This window comes from Battus philenor, unplaced genomic scaffold (genome assembly GCF_028537555.1).
Source record: "Battus philenor isolate CCGP_79_NKW_IND1 unplaced genomic scaffold, ilBatPhil1.0.hap1 SCAF_2, whole genome shotgun sequence".
Lineage (NCBI taxonomy): Eukaryota > Metazoa > Arthropoda > Insecta > Lepidoptera > Papilionidae > Battus > Battus philenor.
In genome coordinates this window covers 2,109,246-2,131,688 of record NW_027181682.1, presented here as the reverse complement: position 1 = coordinate 2,131,688, position 22,443 = coordinate 2,109,246, and the positions used below count along the sequence as shown (strand labels likewise).

Below are 22,443 nucleotides of genomic sequence, written 5' to 3'. Positions count from 1 at the left end.
AATATTCATCGCCGGGTGCTGTATATAGCTTGCATAATTTTTAATTTAATCTGTGGTAATGACAGAAGAAAATAAGTTTGAACTTTTAGGTTATGAAAAGTAGTTTAATGCTACATATTCTATAAAGGAAGCACCGTTTAAAAATCAATAATTAAAATAATTATGTTACAAATCTAGAATTATATCGATTTTTTATATTTAGCTAAATGTCTCAATGCAGACATTTTGATAAAGAAAGCACTGTATTACTTCATAAGTCGACCTTCAAAATTATTTCAAATTTATGTATATGAGATTACTATCTGTCATATTGCTTAATACAGATAATGAAAATAAAATTAATGACGAAATTAATTACAAATTACATTGTGGAATATAAAGTTTATTTTAATTACGTTATACTGGAAGGCTTTAAAACAGAAATCGATATCAATTTAGTAAAAAATTCTTTATTACGATTCTTTTTGTACTCAAAAACTGAACTCAATTTCATTTCAAAACATTCGTGTTCTTCGGGGATTACCCGCACAAGAGATACAATTGAATATAGTAATATAAGACAGATGCCGTAAATGTTGCCAGAGAGGAACACATTATTGACTAGTGAAAATGCTTCCCGTAGAATTCTCTAACTACCCTCAAGGAAAAATATCCTGTCACCGTGTAAAATTGTATATCATATTAAAATTTAATTACTATATGATAGTATAGATAATACAATGATATGATGATATTAGATACAGATAAATTATAAAGATATTTATTTTGAAATTTATGACATAATTATATACAATACTATACTTTGCCATATATATGATCTGACTTAATCACCTTTTCTATAGTACGTACTATCCGAGATTACATATTGCTGTAAAATTATATTTGGTATCACCGTGGAAATCCGGGATATACTTCAGCTAATTTCTGGGACTCTTCAGAAAATCTGGACTTGCAGATAATAGGTCAGCTGAAAGGATTTAGTGCTGAAACTTTAAAATGAATTCTTACATACGTTTGGCAGAGACAACCACATAGAAATGTCGAAGAACATTCTAGTGACACTTAGAAAGTTAACAATGAATATATTGATCAAAATTTATCAATAATTAATTCAAAGTCTTTAAAATTAGTCATATGGCAAGTAAAGTGTATACTTTACATTTAGTCGTCGAGCGACTAGACTTTACACTTAGTCACTTTACAGTTCGTCGTCGAAGCGGTCGCCGACGAGGTCGTTGCCGTAGTCGGTGGCCTCGCTGCCGACGAACACGTGGTGGTGGGCGAGGACCTCGTCGAAGGAGAGGAGATCGTCGTGATCGTCGTCGGCCGACGCGAACAGGTGGTCCACCTCCTCTTCCGCGATCTCGCTGCGAAGTTAACACTTTCAAATATAGATCCAACAATACATACTGTGGTCCAGAAACACTGGATGCAGGTGTCTTCCAATCAATATTATTATAAATCTACGCGGGAGGCCTAAGTTCAACAGTAGATCTACAGCTGAAATTATAACATGTACACCACCGGTGGTACATTCTTGTCTGTCCTTTGGGACGGGATGAGCAACCGGTGGTACACGCCGTTGTCTATCTGATAAAAAGGTGATTATTGTAATTAACAAATTTATTTACATATAAATATGTAATTATCCTTTTTAGTGAATTTCACCCGATGGGATCGAGCACGAAAAACAAGCCCGCGCCCCCACGGCTTAAATTCATTGTATGGATTCAATGAATAATACTCTTCCTGTCAAAGGTTGACAACCCCTGTTACATATTGGCATCTAATATTAATTTTACAACAAAACATTGTTTAATAAATTATTGACAGCTTTCATGTCATCTTCATTCACTGTATAAAAATAAATCATTTAGTCACAAACCATTTTTGACAAGTTATAGTATAGGTAGTAAATAATAGTGGAGTATGCCATTAAAATCCAGGTCTTCAAGTCTAGAAGAAGAGTAGATTAACTCACTCGTTATCAGGAATGATCCAGCGCTTCACTTCGCGTTCGTCCAGCATGCCGTCTCGGTTCACGTCAAGGTCGTGAGAGAATTTCTCCTGCTCTGACAGCAGCCATTCCTTGTCGTGCTGGGAGCCTGGGTTACCATAATGAACGGAAATTAAAAACACACTGCAAACCGAGTTTAATATAAAAATTATGTGCATAATTTTTAACGTTATCTAATGTAACGTACAAGGTTAAAGTTGGGCATGGACATAGAAAAGGTTTTTTTCTATGGCCTATATTGGGTACCTTTCGTTCAACCCCCCATTTATTTAGGAACAGGGATTTGTTGGGGCAATCTTTTTTTACTTTGTTCCTTTTATTAATAATCTCTTTTATCTTCTTCCATTCTTTGTCGTTTATACTTTACATTGTTAATATTTTATTTATGCCATATTCTATCGCTATGAACCCCTCAAGAAACTCAATATTTGCAATAGAGCTTAATTTTATAAAAAAAAAACAAATCAATTTTATATCTCCTATATCCTTCAACATATGACGAAATTGCGATAGTTCCAAACACACCCTGAACCGAGGAGAGCATAAAAGTAACTCATTACCAGGCATATGCCTCCCCCAAAGATATCTATGAAGGGATATCTTGTAATCGCCACGCTTGGCAGGCGGGTTGGCGATCCCAGTGTGGTATTATGGTACGCACAGGACCCTGCTGGATGGGCAGCATCTATTAACTCGTTTGTGAGCAGTGGTAATCCTATATAATTAATGCACAAAGTGTGAACTACATATATGACTGTATCCCGAGAATTTGCAATCGCAAGTCTCTGTACTCTATCGCTAGACAATTAGAGATGGGTAGCTCACGAGCTAAAGATAACAGAGATATATATCTTTACAAAAGATATATTCACTCTCTAGCTCCCACGTGTTTCAATTATGTCTCTATGTCTTTATAATTAAGACTCAATTTGCAAAATGAGTTACGGTTCGTACAAAGTTAGAGAGAAAGAGATGGCCTTATATAGTAATTTATATGTAAAAGAGAGATGCGGATAGTTATTCCATGTTTGTATTAAAAATGTAAACTACGTATTTTCTGAACAACATCACGCGTGGGCGTTTAGTTTTTTTGTGCTTCATGACAAACATATAAAATGCTTAATAGGATTTGTTTCCAAAAATTCGCCATAATTTTTAAGATTCCATTATTTCAATTTGACACGTTATATTCCGCCTTACCAAGTTCAAAATCTGAGCTAAAAGAGCCGAAGATATATAGGAAATATATTTAGTCTTACCTTACTTACCCTCTCTCTGAGTCATACTCAGCTAAATGAGTTAAAGATATAAAACAGTGATATATATCCCAAGATCGAAAACATATAATCACTCTTATCTTGTTAGGGATACATTATTTTTTAATTTGTCCATCTCTATAGGCAACACAATTATAATCAATACGTATGTTATGTATTCACTGTGATTTGAGTGTTCCAGTGTTACGATAAACGCTTACAAACATCTGACTTTAGATAAACCTAGACGATGACATAACTTGCAAGTTGTATTAATATTTGACGGTTGGACACCATTCTCCATTGTTCCAAATTCAAAACAGACGCTAGGCAAAGGGCAGTCCGTTTATAAACAACGCCTTCACCACGCTCCACGGTTTATTATTTAATTTTGACAATTTCTAATAATATCATCCGCTAATAAATTAAAATTTACGTGTTCATGAAAATATATTACATAAATTACAAAAAATACAGAAAAAATTTTAGAATTTATAAATTTGACCAAATTTACGAATTATATTCGAAATTATTTCGATTTTTTTTAATATGGAATAAATAATTCTTTATGTTATATTAATAATATTCCACATTTTATTAGTAAATACATAAAATAAATAACTTTATTTTAAATTACAAAAAAAATTACATGAAAATCGTGTGGCAAATAATTCTTTAATCAAATTTTAAATGACAAATAAATAACTAATTCAGATTCAATTACACGAAATTCCGACATGTTTTAAATTCAAATCGCTCACCTTTGTAGCTATTACTGCGTTGTTCGACGCCATCTTGATTTTATATTTTCTTTATTTTTAATAATTTTAATGACTGCTCCGATTTAACTGGTCTTATTTCTAAATATGTTTAACTATTAAGACAACGTATTAACGTAAGCGATGTTTTTTTTATTTCTTAATCGTTGTGCAACATGTAATAAACAATGTATTTTTTTTTAAACAAAAATCAATGAATTTAAAAAAAGGAATTAATTTCGAATTCCAATAATAAAAAAATTAAATTAAGGAATGTATTTGCACAACATTTTTGAATTGTTTTTTTTTTTAAATAGACATTGAGTAAATAAAATAATGAAGTTATTTTATATATCGAACCAAGTTATGACTGGCATGAAATTTTTTATAACATTATTTTCTAAAATACGATTAATTATTTATTAATGATTTATTAAAATAAGCTATAAATATATTGAATTATTATTTTATATCATTAACAACAGAATTTTATTGGTACTAGTTTACATTTATGTAACAAATAAAAACGAAAGTCAAAAGATATTTTGTAAGTGATCATAAAACATGTTCAATATGAGCTCTCAGCTGCCTTTGGAACTCTATTAGCTTTTAATTGAAGTAAACTCAACTTGATTTCAGTATCTATCATATTGGAACTTCTTTTATTAATTCAAGTGAATTATTCAATTAAAAATATAAATAGACATTAAAAAATTTCGTCAAAAACATTTCTCCATTAATTTTGAATATTTCATTTTCCTTTTTTGTGTCATCAAATTTACTATGTTACTCATTTAGAACACGGATGCACAGACAGCGGCCCGCCTGTCGAATACTGGTGGCCCGCCGACAGCAAAAATAATACTCTCGTACATTTGAAAAATATTGAATTCTATTCCAGCATAAATCCAAAAAAAATTAATTACCTATACTTCTGGCGGCCGGCCCGCCATCAGTTCATGATTTGCCCGAGTGGCCCTTAGTCTTAATAAGTCTGTGCAACCATGATTTAGAAGAATATAGAATTTTTAGATATCGGATCAGTAATAAGAATAGACTTAGACGGTAAAGTAGAACATATTCCAGCAAACTGGCAAGTCGAGCTGACAGTGGAGTCACATAGTATAGAACAGATAAGGCTGTTTTATCTTGGAGTGGCAACCGAGGTCCAGCAAGGGCGTAAGACGTCCACTAACAAGGTGTGACAAGACCAACTTGTTAATGTCTTTGAAAGGCAGGAAATGCAGGATACTACCAAAAAGTTTTGTTGGAAATATATGTGAGAGGCTTATATCCTGTGGACGTCTTAGAACCGAAATGAAATAAAATTATCATCATTAATTAAATAGACCAAAAGAGATTTTTTTTTTAATAAAAAGTCTTACCTCTGTCCCCGATGAATTCAGTGAAGTCGATGACACCGTCACTGTCAGTGTCCTTCTCCCTCATCGTCTGGTTGACGAGGAACGGCCACATTTCCTCATGCTCCTCCGGGTTGGAGAACACCTATGCCACACATACAAAACCCTCCATTTAGCACAAATACATATACATGATCAACATATATATTGATTTAAGGAGGCATCCATTTGACACCAATGCAGAAAAGGAAGTGTCTGACATTAATATAGGAACCCCAAGAAAATCCAATTAAGCTCAATAACTCCTTTGAGGGCAATAAACACCCATATAATATCTCTATATCGGTTACATGAGTGTTTCCCAACGTGTGGCCCACGGTCCACTAGGGGGGAATTCGAAAGAGGACTCGACACGCGTTTAAGCTTTTCGCTTTAATATAAAAATTATGTACACATAGGGATCCGTAAGAATTTCGGGGAGCGTAAAACACACAAAAAACGTTGTAAAACACCGAGATACATTTTTTACAACAGTTAGTTTTAAATATAAATGGGATAAATACCCTAAGATAGATCCGACAATACCATCGACATGTGTGCATTATTCTCATTACATCCTTTTACTCTTATAGGAGATAAACGGGCGGAGGTGAGGGAAATCCCCAAGTTCGTATTTGTTATTTCATGGTGAGGAAGCTGATAGCCAAGATTAAAGAAGGTATATTCACATATGTACGTCAAGTCTTCAAAATGTACACAACCCTAACGCTACAGTAGCGCCCTCATCACTGATACCGCTCGAATTCGAATCGGCGTTCGAATTTAAATTCGAACATGCAAGAATGATTTAAAATAAAAAAGTATTGTGGCCAAAGTGGCCAGTAAACGTTCATGGAGTCAACAAGGATATTTTTTAAGAAAAACGAAAGTTTTAGTTCATTTCACTGTAGATTTCTATATATATATATATATAAACCGCTATACATCTGATCTAAAGAATAAAAATAATTTCATTTCTACAACAACAAACCAAGCGACGCGTTAAATTTATCTCTTAGAAAATTTAGGAAATTCATCAAACAAAGGCTCTGCCGAAAGTCCTTATTCTATTTCACAATATGTTTACGATAAAGATGTTTCAATATGAATTGTTAGTTTAAGAATTTTTTATCTCACTTAAATTTATTTTTAAGAAGGTCTCACAAATTAGTTGTTTCGACTTTCAGTGAAGCAAATCAAGGTGGGGGCGCCAATCCCCCTCTCTGTGCGTACCCAAGGCGAGATACAGCAGTTCCGGTAGCAGTAGAACATTTATTACATTTGGTATAATTGGTCATTATATATTAAGTATAAAAAAAGAATAAATGATGTTACCTCAAACTCTTCAAGATCCAGCTTGTTGTTGCCATCCTTGTCTGACAGATTCCACATTGCTTTCTCTTCACTTATTAACTGCACAAATACATTATGGCATGAACACATTATATATATATATATACATATATAAATAATCATACATTACATCACTGGCTTAATTATAAGTTGTAAAAAATCCATTGTCACTATAAATCTGATATTGCAACAGATATAATCATGTACAGGACGATTATTGTTATTGGTGTCAAAGCTTTAAAGCGGTGAATGTATAGTCCAATTGCTGTCAATTAATGCATGATACACCCTATACAAAAATCAATTATTTCAGAAATAAGTAACAAAAAGCATTTTCAAAATTCAGATCGGTTTCCTATCTGTCCCTGTAGACTATGTACTACCAGAAGTAATTAGCCTGTTGCATTTTAAAATAGCAAAATAAATTAATATAACATATTTCAGATTGCTCACTTTATACAGGGTGATTGGAAAAAGGTGTAAAAGCTTCATAGCTTTTTGCCGATAAATGAGATATATATTTATTATTTTAAAGCTGTTTCCAATAACTTTGTATAGAATTTTATATAAGCCACATTCTGTCATTTTCAAGAAAAGCTAATAATGGCACTGACCAAGCCAGTGTCTCCGGTCTCGTCAGCCGCCACCTCATCTTCATCATCAGCTCCAAAGGTGTCACGCAAATATTCCGACCACGCCACTGATCCATCTCGATCCTCATCAGCCTCTGTCAGACGCTCCTGAGCTTCCTCTCGCGACAGTTTGCTGTTCACACACAAAAGTTACAAGTGAACAGGGTATTCATCTGGTATGCCCGGTCATAACAGACCATATGTTATACAAAATCTTATATTACAAAATACTTATATAAAACAACATGTTTATGCATAAGTGCTTGTCGCTTATATGTGAGTGGCAGATTGGAAGTTGTAGGCAAATGTTAAGCTTTCTGTTATCAATCATACCCTTCTCCCTGTTCGCTCACATACCCTAACCAGTTAATATAGCATGTATGCAAGAACTAATCACAGCAAATGGTTGCTAGTGCCTTAAGGTTCTGGAGTGGAAATAAGTGACTGGTAAGTGTAGAATTGGACACATGTTCACTTGTAATTAGACATCTTATGCTGTGCATCGTCAGAAAACACTGAATGTAAGCCACTTTTAATTGGTCCTATATGAAATCAATGAACGAGACCTATGTCCAAAAGTGGACAATCTACAGCTGTAATGATAATAATGAAATAACACACAATCTCATGTATGAAAATTAAAAGTGCTTTAGCTGTCTTCAGAAGAATAAAGAACTTCAAAATCATGTGATAATTATATTTATACAATTATCTCACTTGTAATATCTGTATGTAAGTCTTGTAATTTAATTCTAAAATCTTAATAGCTTCTATAAAAAAGTATACACATACTTTTTTATAGAAGCTATTACATATTACATCAATACACATTGAGGAAATATTTCAAACAGCAATTAAAATAAGAGGAAAAATATGCAAATGTAAATAATTACAAAAGAAATTGTTAATGACTATAGAAATTTAGTAACTAAATATGGAATTGCTAGTAATATATTTGTGAAATAATTTCATATTGTCTAATTACAATGAAATTAAATATATTAAGAACCATATACTTGATAAATACAAGCTATTCTTCATAAAATTATGCAAGTAAAAACATTATTAACAAAAGAAAATTATAAAACTCACACAAAGGAGTTCAGGATCCATTTCTTAAGCTCACTGCGGTCAATGTACTTGTCCCTGTTGAGGTCCATCTTGGGCAGCAGCAGGCCGAGACGCCGCTGCGACTCCTCCGGGCTGAGCTTGTCGAACTCCTCCGCCTCTTTGACGCTGCCTATAGTAAAATAATAGGTCGCAACTAGCACACACGGTCCAAGCAACAGCAGAGCGCGTTGAACGGACATCTCGCGCCACACTATCGCATTCCTTATCGCAAAATAAACTGCATTACAAAATCAAGCTGCGCGGACGCAAATGCATAAAACTAAAACTGTGTACCTAATATCGCTTCGTGGTCGAACTCCAAGTTATGACCCGCCTCGCTGAAGTGGTCGAAGTCGCGGGCGCGGTAGCTCCCGTCCGATTCTCTCTCAGCTGTATCAATATTGTGGCTGTGAACAGCCGCCGAAGTACAGTGTAAGATGTAAGGGGCGATAAATAAAAAATATATGAAACATTTGTATGCCATCGTGCAACACTTCCTCCGTCTGGCCTATATCGGACGTGAGCTACGATTCAAGAAATAGTTTTGTTATGCAAATCCCGATGTGCCCCTTTTATTTCTTTAAAAATAACATTCAGTCACCGGAATAAATAAAACATCGATTGACAACTGACAGATGGGAGGAGTAAACGTTCAGAGCACATCAACTCATTCATTACTTTTTTTAATAACGCGTTTTCGTTACAATATTATTATACTATTCTTATTTATTTGTTTTTTATTCATCAATTTCAATAGCCGTAATTATACAATATTAATCAGATTTTTTCTGTGAATCTTACAGTGAAAAATTAATTCATTAAAATTATTTCAATAGTTTATATTCTGTACATATTACCGTCAGAAACTACTTCGTTAGTTAGTTATTATGATGAAAAGATGCGATTACAATGGTGAAAAATATTCGTTCATATCGCTTTTTTATATCCAATATAATATTAAAATAATTTATTGCGAGGAATAGTAACTAAGCCAAGGTTAATAAATAAAATAAGCTGAATTACATGTTACAGGTTATGTTATCTGATTCGATAAAAAAGATATGTATAGAATTATGTTTAAAATTCAAACATTTTCAGGCATTTGCAAGTAATTGTAGTGGTTCAACAAAGTATTAATCTCTTAATTTAATTTGTTTTCTGATAAAATAATGTCTTTGCTCAAACAATGAAGAATTTCACAGTTACATTGTAAAGATTTTCTTAGTAATAATTGACGAATTTGTGATACGTAACTTTTATAATAACTTTCAAAAGTGTATAAACTTCCGTTAAAATGTTTGTCTAGTTCCAACTATGAGTTTTGAGGTTTTTACAATATATTAACATTATTAAAATTGAAAACAACGAGAAATAGAAATCAAAAATTTAATCATACAAAAAAAAAGAAATCAAATGTTTCATGACACAGATAATACAAAAGAAGTATTTTCACAAATTAATAAACCTTTTATCTTTACGATAAAATTATGTGAAAACATATTATAGAAGTGTTTAAGAGTTATTGTCTCTTTTTTATTTCAGTAAATTATCGGTTGCCATGATAATTAAAGACAATTTGCGACTGGCCATGTGATTAGGATAAGAGACCAAGAATTTGGTCAGATGTTTTTTGACATCAGTGACGACAATTGGCAAGAACTTGCGTGTGATTACATCGAACCTATTCAAATTAACTATAGCTTCCTCCAAGTATCTGAAACAATGAGGAAAGAAACATTAACTTAGAATCTATTTCCTTCTATATTTATGATGTGAAAATAAATTATTCGACCATACACATTTTTTCTGTGATAAAGTCTGTTACCTGCACTTAAGCTGGGTGTCGTGAACCATGTCGGTGGCCAGTTGCTGGATGAGTGAGAGGAGTACAGGCTGATGCAGACGGCACGGCTGCGAGAATACAGTGCTAGGGTCCGCAGCACGACACGCCGTCATCACTAGCGCCAGATTTGACGACGACAGCGCCATCTCGAATGCACCATTCACGTCGCCATCGAGCATCCGCTTGTTGATCTCCGCTGATTTTAACTGATTAACAGCGAAATATGCTCTTGTTCAATCACGTTTGTAACCACAGTAGTCGAAAGAATACCCGCTATTGAATTTATTTTTTGGACCGATAGATTCTCATAGGCGGTAGAGCGTAGAGGGCGCTTAGCTCAGACCTCTTTTTAGAAAGCAAAACTCAAGTGCTTTCGAGAAAGCTTCAATTTAGATGGCTACATACTATGTATTATACTGAATTGCGAGGCAGCTAAAATTTGACATCGCTTCGGTGGACGCTCTACGGAGTGAGAAGGTTCGAAGGCCCCCACAAGAGAACCTCGGCGAAGGCTCTCACTCCTCGACATACCCGCTTAACGTTCGATTAAACCTTAACTTGGTCGATTTCTACTGCCTGGCTAATATAGCTTTAATCTAGCTCTTGGAGAAGAAGTGACGGAAAAAACTCCAGCCACGCTTTCATCTAATATGTTTGGGGTATCGGTAAACCAAGTGGTGTATGGTTGGTTATCGATTGATGACGGAGTGGAAATTACATGGATTGTCCTATTGTCCTTGTGTATCGTTAAAAAAGGCATAGAGGGCGTAACATGCGCTCAACAAACTTTGTAATAAGGGTCTCTTTCTCCAATATTCAGGAACATGATGCAGGAAGAAACGAAAAAAAGCGAAAGAAAGACTTAGGAATTGAATGTAGTGTAATGAATGCAAAAGTCAATAAAATAAATTAAAGTAAGGCAATTGGCAGAAAAGTAATGCCAATAATAAAATAAAAAAATAAATAAATATAAAGAGTCTGTGATAAAAAATAAATAATCTGTGATAATTAAATGTAAAAAAATGTGATCTAGGAATACTGACAAATCATGTGAAACGTAAATGTAATGTGAAGGATGAAAGAGAATTTTATTTTACCTGAATTTGTAACGTAGGGACGTCCCACACAAGGCAAGGAGAACGAAAGGTCCCCAAAGACACGAGGTCACAAAATGAAAACTTATAAACAAGAGTAACTCTTTTTCTTATGGTTACTATTATTATTGGGTACCTTTCGTACATCTAAAAATTATTATATTATTCCATAATTATGTTATAAAGCACGAGTTACAGAACCCTCTAAACAATAAACACGAAACCCTAGTCTCAAAAAGTGCCGTGACACGCGTGACCTTGAAGTTATTTATACATTTTTGTGTACGGTTCTCGAAAATTCTAACCGAGTGCTGTCTCGAACTTACTAGAACCGTATCCGTAGTATAAATAGGTGTACTCCTCATGTCTACAGTTCTGTGTTGTTTTTAAAGTTATAAGATTAAGATCTACGATCAGTAATACAAAGTGACTATTTGACAAATTAATTGAACAGTGATTTCTTGAGCGATATGGAAGCAAAGACTAATCAAAGGTATACTCTATGTTAAAGTAGGGTGACCATCTGATTTGTGAATAAAGGACTCATTGTGAACCAGTGGTGTTTTATTAACAGACAGAACCAACAGTACGTAATAATTATTTATACTACAATTCTCTAACATGTATAACAGTTTATTGCTTTTCACTTTATTAATACTGTACTATTTATTTTGTTATTTTATATTAGTTTATCACATTTTTCACAGATTAAATAATTTCTTCATTAAATGACTTAAATGAGGTCGTCGATCTGTCTTGTTTTAACTGTTTTACGAAAAAACCTGGAAAAAACCTGACTCGGTTTCTATAAGCTTACAGTTTGATGTTTTCTGTCTTAAAAAAAATTTTTTTTGATCTGTATTCCTCACCATTTGTTCTATCATGGAGGTCTGCGGGTCAGAGGGTTGAGGAGGGCTCGGAGGCACTGCGCTATCGAAACTCAACCAGTCGTCATCAATAACCGACTCATCTTCTTCTTCTCTAAGCATTATTTTAAACAGACCTTCCCTCCATTCCTTCAGTTCCTTCTGAAGTATTCTAGAAGAGACATTTGAATATTTAATAGAAGAATTATTGTGTTGAGACAAAATTAAAAATCCAAAAGTTTCAAACCTTTTTGGACCATTGATACTTTAATTAACTAAAAACGAGCTATACATACTTTCATTTAAAGTTCCTTAACACCCTGTATAAAGTTATCACTATGAAATATAATTGCTATTTCCAGTACCACAAATTCATTGACAGAAAATAAGATTTACACTACCATATAAACCTTTATCCGATCACCCTGTATAAAGACATCACCCTGTAATGTGACTGTTGTTTATAAAACCTTTGTTAGAAAAGATATAGCATACATTAATCAACATAAAATGAGATTAAAACGATTTGAAACTCTCACACATATTTCCAATCACCTGTATATAGTGATCACTCTGAAATATATTTAATATTTCTGAAACTATTGATTTTTATATCGTGTGTACCGTACTGCAATTGAAACAAAACGTGATATACATACTTCCATTTATAGTTTAAGTATACATCTAATCAACCTGTATGAAATGATTGAAATATAATTATTATTTATGAAACCTTAATTGAAAGAAAATGAACTTTTATTAAAGAAACTTCTACGCGTAAAAATAATAATCATGTATGATTATTGATATACAATTTCTTGTTAAGTAAATCACATATTAGTAAATCGCAAATCACACCGGGTAGTTATAATGTAAGAGTTTTGGACATACTCTTGCAAACTTTGCTGGAGATGTCGCAGGATATTCTCTTGCTTCACGTCCTCCAGCAGCTTCTTGTGCCGGTCGAGACTCTTGCGCAGGGTCGTGGTCTTCTTGGAGACCGCGTCGTAAAAAACACATGAATTATGTTCCACTGTGAAAGTATATGAATAAAAGTTTTAACACCATTTAAATTATTTTTATTAAACGGTTTTATTTAGTTCGACCCGTACGGAATTTATTTGCTTATTAATTTGGGTTTAAATTAGAAATAGAAATTTAAGCACATTCCCGTTGTCAGATTGATCTAAAATTTGGTACACACATTTAATTTAGATGACAATACAATATAATAAAATCAATAACATTATAAATTTAAGATGGCCGCCGATACAAAATGGCGGATTACATATTTTTCCTTAACCCCCTCAATATGGGTATCAAATGAAAGGGCTACACTAGTAAAACACGATGATTATGTCCAAATTTAAAATTCAAGATGGACGCCGTTCCAATATGGCGGACTAGGTACATATTTTTCCACAACCACCACAATATGGGTATCAAAAAACCGTTTAACTTAAAAGTTTTTTAAATGTATTTATTATCACCATCATCTCTTAAATGCTTTACATATATATATACTTTAAGTGTATATATATATGTGTGTGCGTGTGCTTGTGTGTGTATTGCAGATAAGTACACTACAATGCAAGAAAAATATACATATATAATATTTTATGCTTTTCTAGTACTCAATTTACGTTTAAGTGGTATGTTGCAGTTTTTCATCATTATGCATTTAAGTGTTAACATCGTCGTCATCGTCGATAAATGACTCCTATATGAAATTAGTCGCACATATGTGAAACACCTAGTTTAACCCATGAAGTAGAGAAACGGTTTTAAAGAAAAGACTTTTTTCCAGATCAGAATGATATATTTACTAAAATTACTATCGTCATTCCAGGATTAGGAAATCCATTGCTGGATATAGGTCTTCCTCTATACATGTAATGGATTCAGACATTATTTTGTGGAAGTCCATGCTAAGTAAGAAAAGGACGAATATATAGCTACTTCCGCTGTGTAGCAGTCACTTGAGTCTGTGTTTGGCACTAATCGGTGTAACATAGCTCCTGAAGATGCCCCGTGTAGGGGTGAAACACGTGTTGAGTGATTTAACGGTGACAGTTGTGTAATTCGCATTGTTTGCCGCATGCGCATTTATCAGCGGGCTGGCGGACGGTGAGAGGTAGAAATGTGTATATTCAAATGTATTGTTTCTGAAGAAGTTAATGCTGTTAGCCCTAAGGCTTTTACAGCTTCATCGGTACTGAGTTCACGGAGCGCAAGGGTCCGTGAACTAGATATAAAACTAGAAACTAAAAGCTGGTCGGGCGTCAACCAGTTGCACGGGGACGCTCGCTCGTTGTTAAGGCTCTTCGCGGTAGAGCTTTGACGGGGTGTGTTGCTGGAGTGTGCTTGCAGGTTAGTACGGTAGCGTGGACTTCAGGCGAGTAGAAGAGGAATCCGGATCCAACCACGGCTCGCCCACGTTGTTCGCGGTTAGGGAGCGGGCGGCCGCCAAAACGGGTGTTGTGGCGGGGTGGGTTATGTTTTGTTTTGTTATGTAAAACGCGACGACCTATGTAAAGTGTTGCAGGTGCATTGGTAGCCGATGATGCTGAATGGTTTGCACTTGCAGAGTTGTGAGTGTCTGCAGGGGGTGCGGTGTGGCGAGTGTTCTGTGGGAACCCTCTAATGGGCGTGAGGAGAACGTCTTCAGGACGTCTCTTGGTCTTTACTGAAGTGCGGGGGGAATAGCGTGAGGCGGTAGCTATTAGGGAATTGTGATGTGCAGAGGCTGGCTCAAAGTAAGTTTTTGAGTAAGCCAGAAAGAAGCGTAGACAGTTTGAGGTCGTGTGTATTCATCAAGCTTAGCCCATATTTAAACAGATTTAAGACTATGAAGACTACGTTGGATCAATAAAAATCGTCAGCCAATCACAAGCCGAGAAGTATTGTAGAGCGCTCTCTTTCACTCGATTTATAAAAAGAATTATATTTCTGTAGGATTCCCCTTTTCGATGCGCCGCTGACGATGACGTAATGTAGCTCCTAAGTAATGCCTTTATCACCATACATTTTTAATTTTACCAGATTGGGCAGATTTAATTTGGTATATTTTATAAGAAGTCTTTAAATACCATATTCAAGAAGTGAATATAGGCTACTAAATAATTCGTGAGTTATGAACTTGTTTTGCGAAGCCTGGGAAGTCCCTGAAGAAGGTGATCAGTCGCTTTTAATTAGTCTTATTGAAAATATAGAAGACCTGTGAACTATTTACGATTGAAATTATGATAATGAAAGTGTATTTAAAATGATTTAGAATATATGTAAAACCACTTACGCCCTTCAAATGCCTTCTTCAACTCCTTAGTGACATGATCCATGAGATGATGATGTGACTGCTCCAGTACCGGGAGGTAGTTAACCGCAAGGCTCTGGGTGAAACTAGTCTTGATCACGTCCCTCACGCAGTTTTCCATAGCTGACACTATCTCGTCTTTGAGACCCTAATCATGAACACGTACCTTATGTTAATGTGACTGTAGTTTACACACTTGAAATTACATGTTAAAAATCATTTATAATTAAGTATACGGATCCTATCCTATCGTAGGAAGCATTTTCAGATGCAAAAATGTTCAACTGAGATTTGCTTACTTCTTAAATCCTTAAACTGGTGACTTGAGATAATTAATCTCATATCTCCCTTTGAACCATCGCCTATAGCAGTTACTTTAGATATAACATTGCTATCATATATTTAAATAAAGGCGGTTGGAAGACGACCACAAAACCGCAGACCCTTGCGCTGGTCCAGACCACTCTTGATATAAAAGTAACTGAAGCAAACCGGTGTGTACCGTTGAAGATCGAAACAGATAGCGTGACATAGTGCGATAATATAAATGACTGCTTTGATAATGATAGAAAATATGAAGGAAGAAAGAGAAAAATTGTGAAGGATGAAAGAGAGAGAAAGAATGAAAACAGGAAGGTTTATAAAAATAAGACGGAGAAAAGAGAGAACTCCAATAAATGGAGCCATTTTAATTTTAAAAAAAAAAAGTTTTAATTTTACCGGACACTATCTCGGTCTACCGCGTATATGTTGCACGTTCATGGGCTGCGGGGGATTTCCCTAGTAGCTTCGCAGCTTCAAGGTCAAGGAGAGTCTCTCGTGCTACAATGTCCCAGGTGGAGACCAGACCGTGGTGCACATAATCAAGGGCTGTTCCCTATTTGGCGCGAAACAAACAGATTGCCAGCAAACGATCGAAGGAGACATAACTTGTAAGTGAATAAATCTACGGATCTTTCTAGAATTTAGAAGGAAGATCATATGAGAAACCGAATATGGAACAGAATGTAACGTATATTGTGATTGAAAAACAATAAATTGTTCTAAATTTGTGACAAAGGATTAAGAAATAGAGCAAAAAATTAAGATAAGCAAACAAAATGTAAATTAAGCTAAACAGAATAGAAATTGAAAATAAAATAAATCAAAATTGTAGTGTCATGTAGCATTTGTAAGAATACACGGAAGCGAGACGATATATAGGAGGAGATAAAGTAAGAAAATGAACTGAAGAGTGTATCATGGATAGAAGAGGAAGAATGTGTGACATTGAGAAGAATAAAATATGAGATTTTAAATAAAAATGTTATATGAAAAATTAATTTTGTCATAAAATTCCCTGGAAAATATGGGGGTCAGTAGTGAGATACACCAATATCTCGCTTTGCGTCGTTTCGTTTTGAGTTTTTTTCGAAGTTGCGTCGCTGCTTAATTAGTACTAACTTTCACTGTGCGTCGATAGATTTTCAAGGTTGCGTCGTTTTTGGTTCGAGTCTTTAATTTTTTTATATTTTCTTTTTTTTCTCTAAAAGATGGAAACACTTTTGTTTCTAATTGCGCCAAGTCATCAAAACTCGGGTATTCCCTTTCTATTTTTATCTACTTTATCACGTAGTGTGTTGTAATGTAGTATGTTGTGCTTTTTTTTAAAAGAGAATAATAAATTTATATAATTTTTTACGTGTTGTTTCTGGTTACAAAAAAGGTAAATATTATTCCAATTTATTTATCGGCAGAGTTATATTATTTTTGTTTTTTAAATGTCTACTTTGTTCAATTTTCTTTTATAAAATAGTATTTTTGCGACCCTGGAACCTATCTTCGATCTTTACATGGTTTGCTATAGAAAATCTTAATTCACTTTGCGGCGTTTCAATTTGCGTCATTTTTTTTTGGAACGTAACCACGACGTAAAGTGAGGTATTGGTGTATAAGCAAGGAGGATCATATATTTTTTTTATCACGCTTGCCGTATCTTATTTTAATAAGAATAAGAAATAAGACTTTTTTGTTTTTAATATTTTTTTCTTATTTCTTTTTATTGTCATTCTCTTCTATCGATCTTCATTTTCTATCATACATCACAAAGTGTTACATTCTCATTCATTCTTAATTTCCTTCTTTACATCGCCTCTAATCCTCTCCTCAATTATCAGAGGACAGGGTTTTTGCCACAGTTTATCACAATATGTAATATTCTAACGATTTAATTTTTATCTCTATCACAGATGTTACATTTATCACTGTACACCATTTTCTTCATGTAAATCTATTTACCTGATCCTATATTAATAATAACTGTTATTCCTCTCAGGGTCATATACTTACATCGCTCCGGAGGAACTCAATCAATACATCCTTAACGTCTGCCTCGAAACCCCGCATCGGTTTGATTTCCAAAGCATTCATAAAGCTCAAGGCCCGATCGTATCCTTTGTCCACGGGAGGAACCTCTTCAGGAGTATGTTTGTCGTTTTTTAATCTGCACAGTAAAGGACAAAGAGTTTTCTATTCTTATAGAAAGATTGTAGTGTAAAGTAAAACCATGACGTTTCCATAAGGACTCCCTTTAAAAAATTATAAATAAAGTCAAGGGTTCCCACAGTTGGGCGGGGTATGAATTATAATCTTTTCGCGGTTTAGCCGTAATTTAAAGTCAGTTGTGTATCAACGAGATGATTATTTTGGCCTCTGTTGGGATTCGGGAGTTGGACAATTATATATACATATATATGTATATGTTCTGTACGTTTAAGTGTGACAACTATAATATCCAAACCAAATTTTCACATTTTAAAACGTAATTTTTAAATTGCCGCCAATTTCTTGTAATAAAAAATGAAATGATATAATGTACGGCAAAAGATTAGTAAAGAATTCTATTTTAGAATTTCCAAAAAAAAAAAAAAATTTTAATGTTGCCAGTTCCTAAAGATTTTATTGTCACCAATATAATAATGTTGTAAAATTTATTAGATATTGATTTTTATTCCAATTCGAAAAGAAACGAAAATTCTTGAAATGTTTATCTTTTTCCATATTTCTACTAAAACACGAGTGCTTTCAATACAAGAGCTATGAGTTACAAACACTACATAATATTTAATATCAAACATGAACACTTAAGAGTTATCTAGAAATATTTTCAGTGAAATAACGTTTAACATTAATTTTTTATTTTTATATATTGGATAAAGAATCAACTTTAATTTTTTTTCCTAAATTAAAATATCTTTATTTAAAAAGGACACAATTTTGTATCGATAATTATTTTATTATTATAAATAGAAGCTACAATCGCCACCGAATGCTGATCTGTTTAAAAGTGCCGGCCGAAAACTTAACAGTTATTCTTTTAAAATTAAATTTAACAATTTTTGATTTATACATTATAATATCACACACAAAACTATTAATTTAAGAAAAAAAAGTTTCTTACGTAAAATTATCTCCACCATTTTCGTGTATCAAATTATTTTCCTTAACAAGTGCGTAGTTATACAAAACGACTTTGAGGTCCTTTTTTAATTCAATCAATGTATTTTGCTGATCCTGCAGCAAATCTGAAACAAAGATATATTAATTTTCAACTGTTCATTTTACCACGTATACTCTGTGGTGCATTTTTGCCGCCAAACAAGAGTTACTACAAATAATTATAGATGGCGCTTTAATTAGCAAAATTATTTTAATCGTATTTTTTGTAAATTCATCAAAATGTTCGAAACTTGATTTGTTTCTTTTGCATGATGGATATTATGGGTAATGTATTAGTTTGATGTTTATATCTAATATTTAAAATTCTCGTATCACGGTGTGCGTGATTGAACTCCTCTGAAACGGCTCGACCGATTTTCGTGAATCTTAGCGCGCATATCGGCCAGGGTGGAGAATCGGACATCTATTTTTCATCCACCTAAATGTTAAGGGTGGTCCACCCCTAATTTTTTTTTAATTTTTGGCAAAAAATTTTGTTTTTGTTTTTTGATACAGCATACAAAAATACATACAACTCTAAATTTTCACCCCTCTACGATCAACCCTTATTTTTTATTTGTTAATAACATACATGGCAAAACAACGTTTGCGGGATCAACTATTTTTATATAAACATCAAACTTTGTTGAATTTCACATATAAAGAGCAACTGTTGAGTTTCTGGCCGGCTGTTCAGCAGATTTGCATTTCCAGCCAGTGGTAGCATTTATTTATAATGTATAAATAATTGTCCATACAAAAGTGCATGTAAATGCCTGTTTCAATAAAATATTTTAAATTTGGAACCTAATACAACATTTTATATTTTAATTGCCATATTCATATTAATAATCTGTCTATTAAAGGAGATAGAAAGTGATATATTTATGCAATATACCTATATATTATAATAATAATAAACTTTATTGTATATCGTACAAACGACATCATAAGAACAGAACAGAAAAGAAGTATAATAAGCGGTTTAACGAGTTCCTAAATTTCTTTTAGACAACATTTAGGTGGTGTTGAAAAAATATTAAATTTAATAAAAGAACGTCGACAGATACGTAAAAAAAGGATTATAACGTTGTTTTAATTAATAAAGGATACAGTATTTCATTCAGTCATTCAATCAATCATTCATATAAGGTATAGGCCTGTCCCAAAGATCGCCGGTGACCAGTTTTGCGTTTCCTGTATCCAGCTAGTGATATCGAGTACGTGGGTAGTATTTTCTAATGTAAAATTAACTAATAAAGTATTTTACATTTAATTAAAAAATACATACAAAATAACGTCTTTTTTGTACGGGTTATGAAGATTTTAATCGTGAATACAAATGGATACCTTTAAAACAGTTGCCATACCTTTGTTTCGTTTGTATTGAAGATTATATAAAACTTTATTTAAAGTAAGCAAAGAGTTCTTTATGTTCTGCGCAAGTTACAAGTCGGGAAGATTTTAAGTATCACGCATTCACGGAAATAAAAATACCCGTGAAATACATGAACTAAAGTTCATACGTCATTATCATTTTTATAATAAAAACTCTTTATGTTTTCCATTTAAACTTATTTGTACTTACCGTTCAATTTTTCTATTTTCTTCTCCAATATAAAAACAGATTCGACACTCTGAGAAGATTCTATAGGTGTTGTGTTTAACTTTCGTTCTTCATGTAAAACGGGAGAAAGAAGATTAAAATCGCAATCTGAATCAGTACTCTCTTTTCTTCTCTTACAATTCTCTATATCCACCACATAACCTGTTAAACCGTTACTCACGTTGTCTAGAAGCTCTAAAGAAGATAAGGACTTTGAACGGATCAATTGACTTTCTTTGTGCAATTTAAGATGATACATTTTGTAGTACAAAACATAAAGCGACGCAGCGCAACGTAGTGATATTATTAGCGAGAGAAATTATAAAAAAAATTCTACCCTCGTTTTTTCAATTTATGTAGGTAATTTATAAATTTATTAAAAACAACTACAGAAATAACAATATCTATATTTTTATCTTTTACTTAGCATCTAGCGGTGAAAGTAGTATATTTGAAATTAAATTTCATTTTGTATGTCTTATTTTATTTATTATTTTTTATGTATATATCTATGTTTTTTAGTCTTAAGTTCTGATTGTGAGCAAAAATAAATTCAAAAATCAAATAACTAGGTCACTCACTGCGTAAGGGATCCCATTGTAGGTACTTTTACATGTACAATATCTTGTCTGTAATCACTTTAATAATTAAAAGCATAATTTTCCTGTAATAATTGTAAATATTAAATGTAAGCCAATAATAAACTTCGTTCCTTTATTTCGAATTAAAAAATAAATGTTTTTGTTGTACGATGTGAGAATTCTTAATGTAATTACGTATGTCATTAATTTTTAAATACTACGCAGTATTTTCAATAACATAGATTAAAATTATTAATTAGTAAAAATGAATTTTATTTTTTAGATTATTGAATTATTACTTATGATTATAATATATTGATATTATAAATGTTTTTTGTACCTGGCAACAACTTCATATCCATATGTTTACAAGTCCGCCATTTTTGACATTTGTGAACATACACAATGTCAATTAACAGAAAAAAGTCACGTAAAATTTTGAAAAAAAAAAACTTTTTGATTTAATTAATTTTTTAAATTGTAAATAAATTGTGTATTTATTTAATTAAAAAACAATTTCTGCTAATTGATTAGTTTATTATAATAATATTGGTGTTTGTTAATAGAATTTAACTTACTAAAAACACTTGTAGTTTCTCTGATTACTGACGAATCTGGCTCCTGACTCCGTTAACCAATAATTTCTAAAAGATAAAATCAAATTAATTAAATAGTGGACCCTTTAATCTTTTAGTGACGATTTTTGAGTCTACTCTTCTTCGCACTGTATAGTGAAGGAGAAAAACTCCTCAGTACATTTTGAAACATGTTTAACTATAGTGATTTAGTTACATACACTTTCTGTTAGATATATCTTAAATGAAAACAATATAGTCAAAACACATCCTTACCAAGAATTATTGTCATTTAAATATTCGTTTATATAATATGCCTTTTAGTCGGTTTTTAATCAACATGTTTTAAATTTATTTTCGTTTCATTTTAAAAACCTTATTGTTGTTTTAAATTGCTTGTATTATTACAGCAGTAATTGGCAAGCTCCTATGGTATCTAAACTGCCCATCATTAGATACTCATTAGGAAAATATTGACAGATATATATATTTAGACATTTTATCTTTCGCTAATACCTTGTTAATTTTTATTATTGTATTATTTGCCTTATGCCAAAGGATT

General features: G+C 33.0%; 2 protein-coding genes across 2 annotated transcripts; both read right to left on the bottom strand.

The window, feature by feature from the left end:
- Nucleotides 1–1,060: 1,060 nt before the first annotated feature.
- LOC137922176 (reticulocalbin-2) lies at nucleotides 1,061–9,153 on the bottom strand. The gene is made up of 7 exons (XM_068765084.1): nucleotides 8,821–9,153; nucleotides 8,509–8,656; nucleotides 7,399–7,549; nucleotides 6,767–6,844; nucleotides 5,417–5,537; nucleotides 1,982–2,105; nucleotides 1,061–1,367 (listed from the first exon to the last, which is right to left on the bottom strand). The coding sequence occupies exons 1-7, from the start codon at nucleotides 9,008–9,010 to the stop codon at nucleotides 1,199–1,201; spliced, it is 981 nt and encodes a 326-aa protein (XP_068621185.1). The 5' UTR covers nucleotides 9,011–9,153; the 3' UTR covers nucleotides 1,061–1,198.
- Nucleotides 9,154–10,042: 889 nt separating this feature from the next.
- On the bottom strand, nucleotides 10,043–20,993 carry LOC137922416 (enhancer of mRNA-decapping protein 4-like). The gene is made up of 8 exons (XM_068765397.1): nucleotides 20,708–20,993; nucleotides 19,082–19,205; nucleotides 17,971–18,124; nucleotides 15,625–15,790; nucleotides 13,221–13,362; nucleotides 12,333–12,501; nucleotides 10,352–10,575; nucleotides 10,043–10,240 (listed from the first exon to the last, which is right to left on the bottom strand). Exons 1-8 carry the CDS (start codon nucleotides 20,982–20,984, stop codon nucleotides 10,060–10,062), a joined length of 1,437 nt encoding a protein of 478 aa, XP_068621498.1. The 5' UTR covers nucleotides 20,985–20,993; the 3' UTR covers nucleotides 10,043–10,059.
- Nucleotides 20,994–22,443: the final 1,450 nt, after the last annotated feature.

What these genes read in the sequence shown, in the direction of transcription:
- LOC137922176 (XM_068765084.1), bottom strand. Translation starts at nt 9,010, where the DNA reads ATGGCATACAAATGTTTCATATATTTTTTATTTATCGCCCCTTACATC. An exon ending in AGACCGGAGACACTGGCTTG is followed by an intron (nt 6,845 to 7,398) that starts GTCAGTGCCATT and finishes GTATTTGTGCAG; the next exon opens with TTAATAAGTGAAGAGAAAGC. An exon ending in TGGATCTTGAAGAGTTTGAG is followed by an intron (nt 5,538 to 6,766) that starts GTAACATCATTT and finishes TGTGTGGCATAG; the next exon opens with GTGTTCTCCAACCCGGAGGA.
- LOC137922416 (XM_068765397.1), bottom strand. Translation starts at nt 20,984, where the DNA reads ATGTATCATCTTAAATTGCACAAAGAAAGTCAATTGATCCGTTCAAAG. An exon ending in GAAGAAGGCATTTGAAGGGC is followed by an intron (nt 13,363 to 15,624) that starts GTAAGTGGTTTT and finishes ATACTTTCACAG; the next exon opens with TGGAACATAATTCATGTGTT. An exon ending in GACACCCAGCTTAAGTGCAG is followed by an intron (nt 10,241 to 10,351) that starts GTAACAGACTTT and finishes TCATTGTTTCAG; the next exon opens with ATACTTGGAGGAAGCTATAG.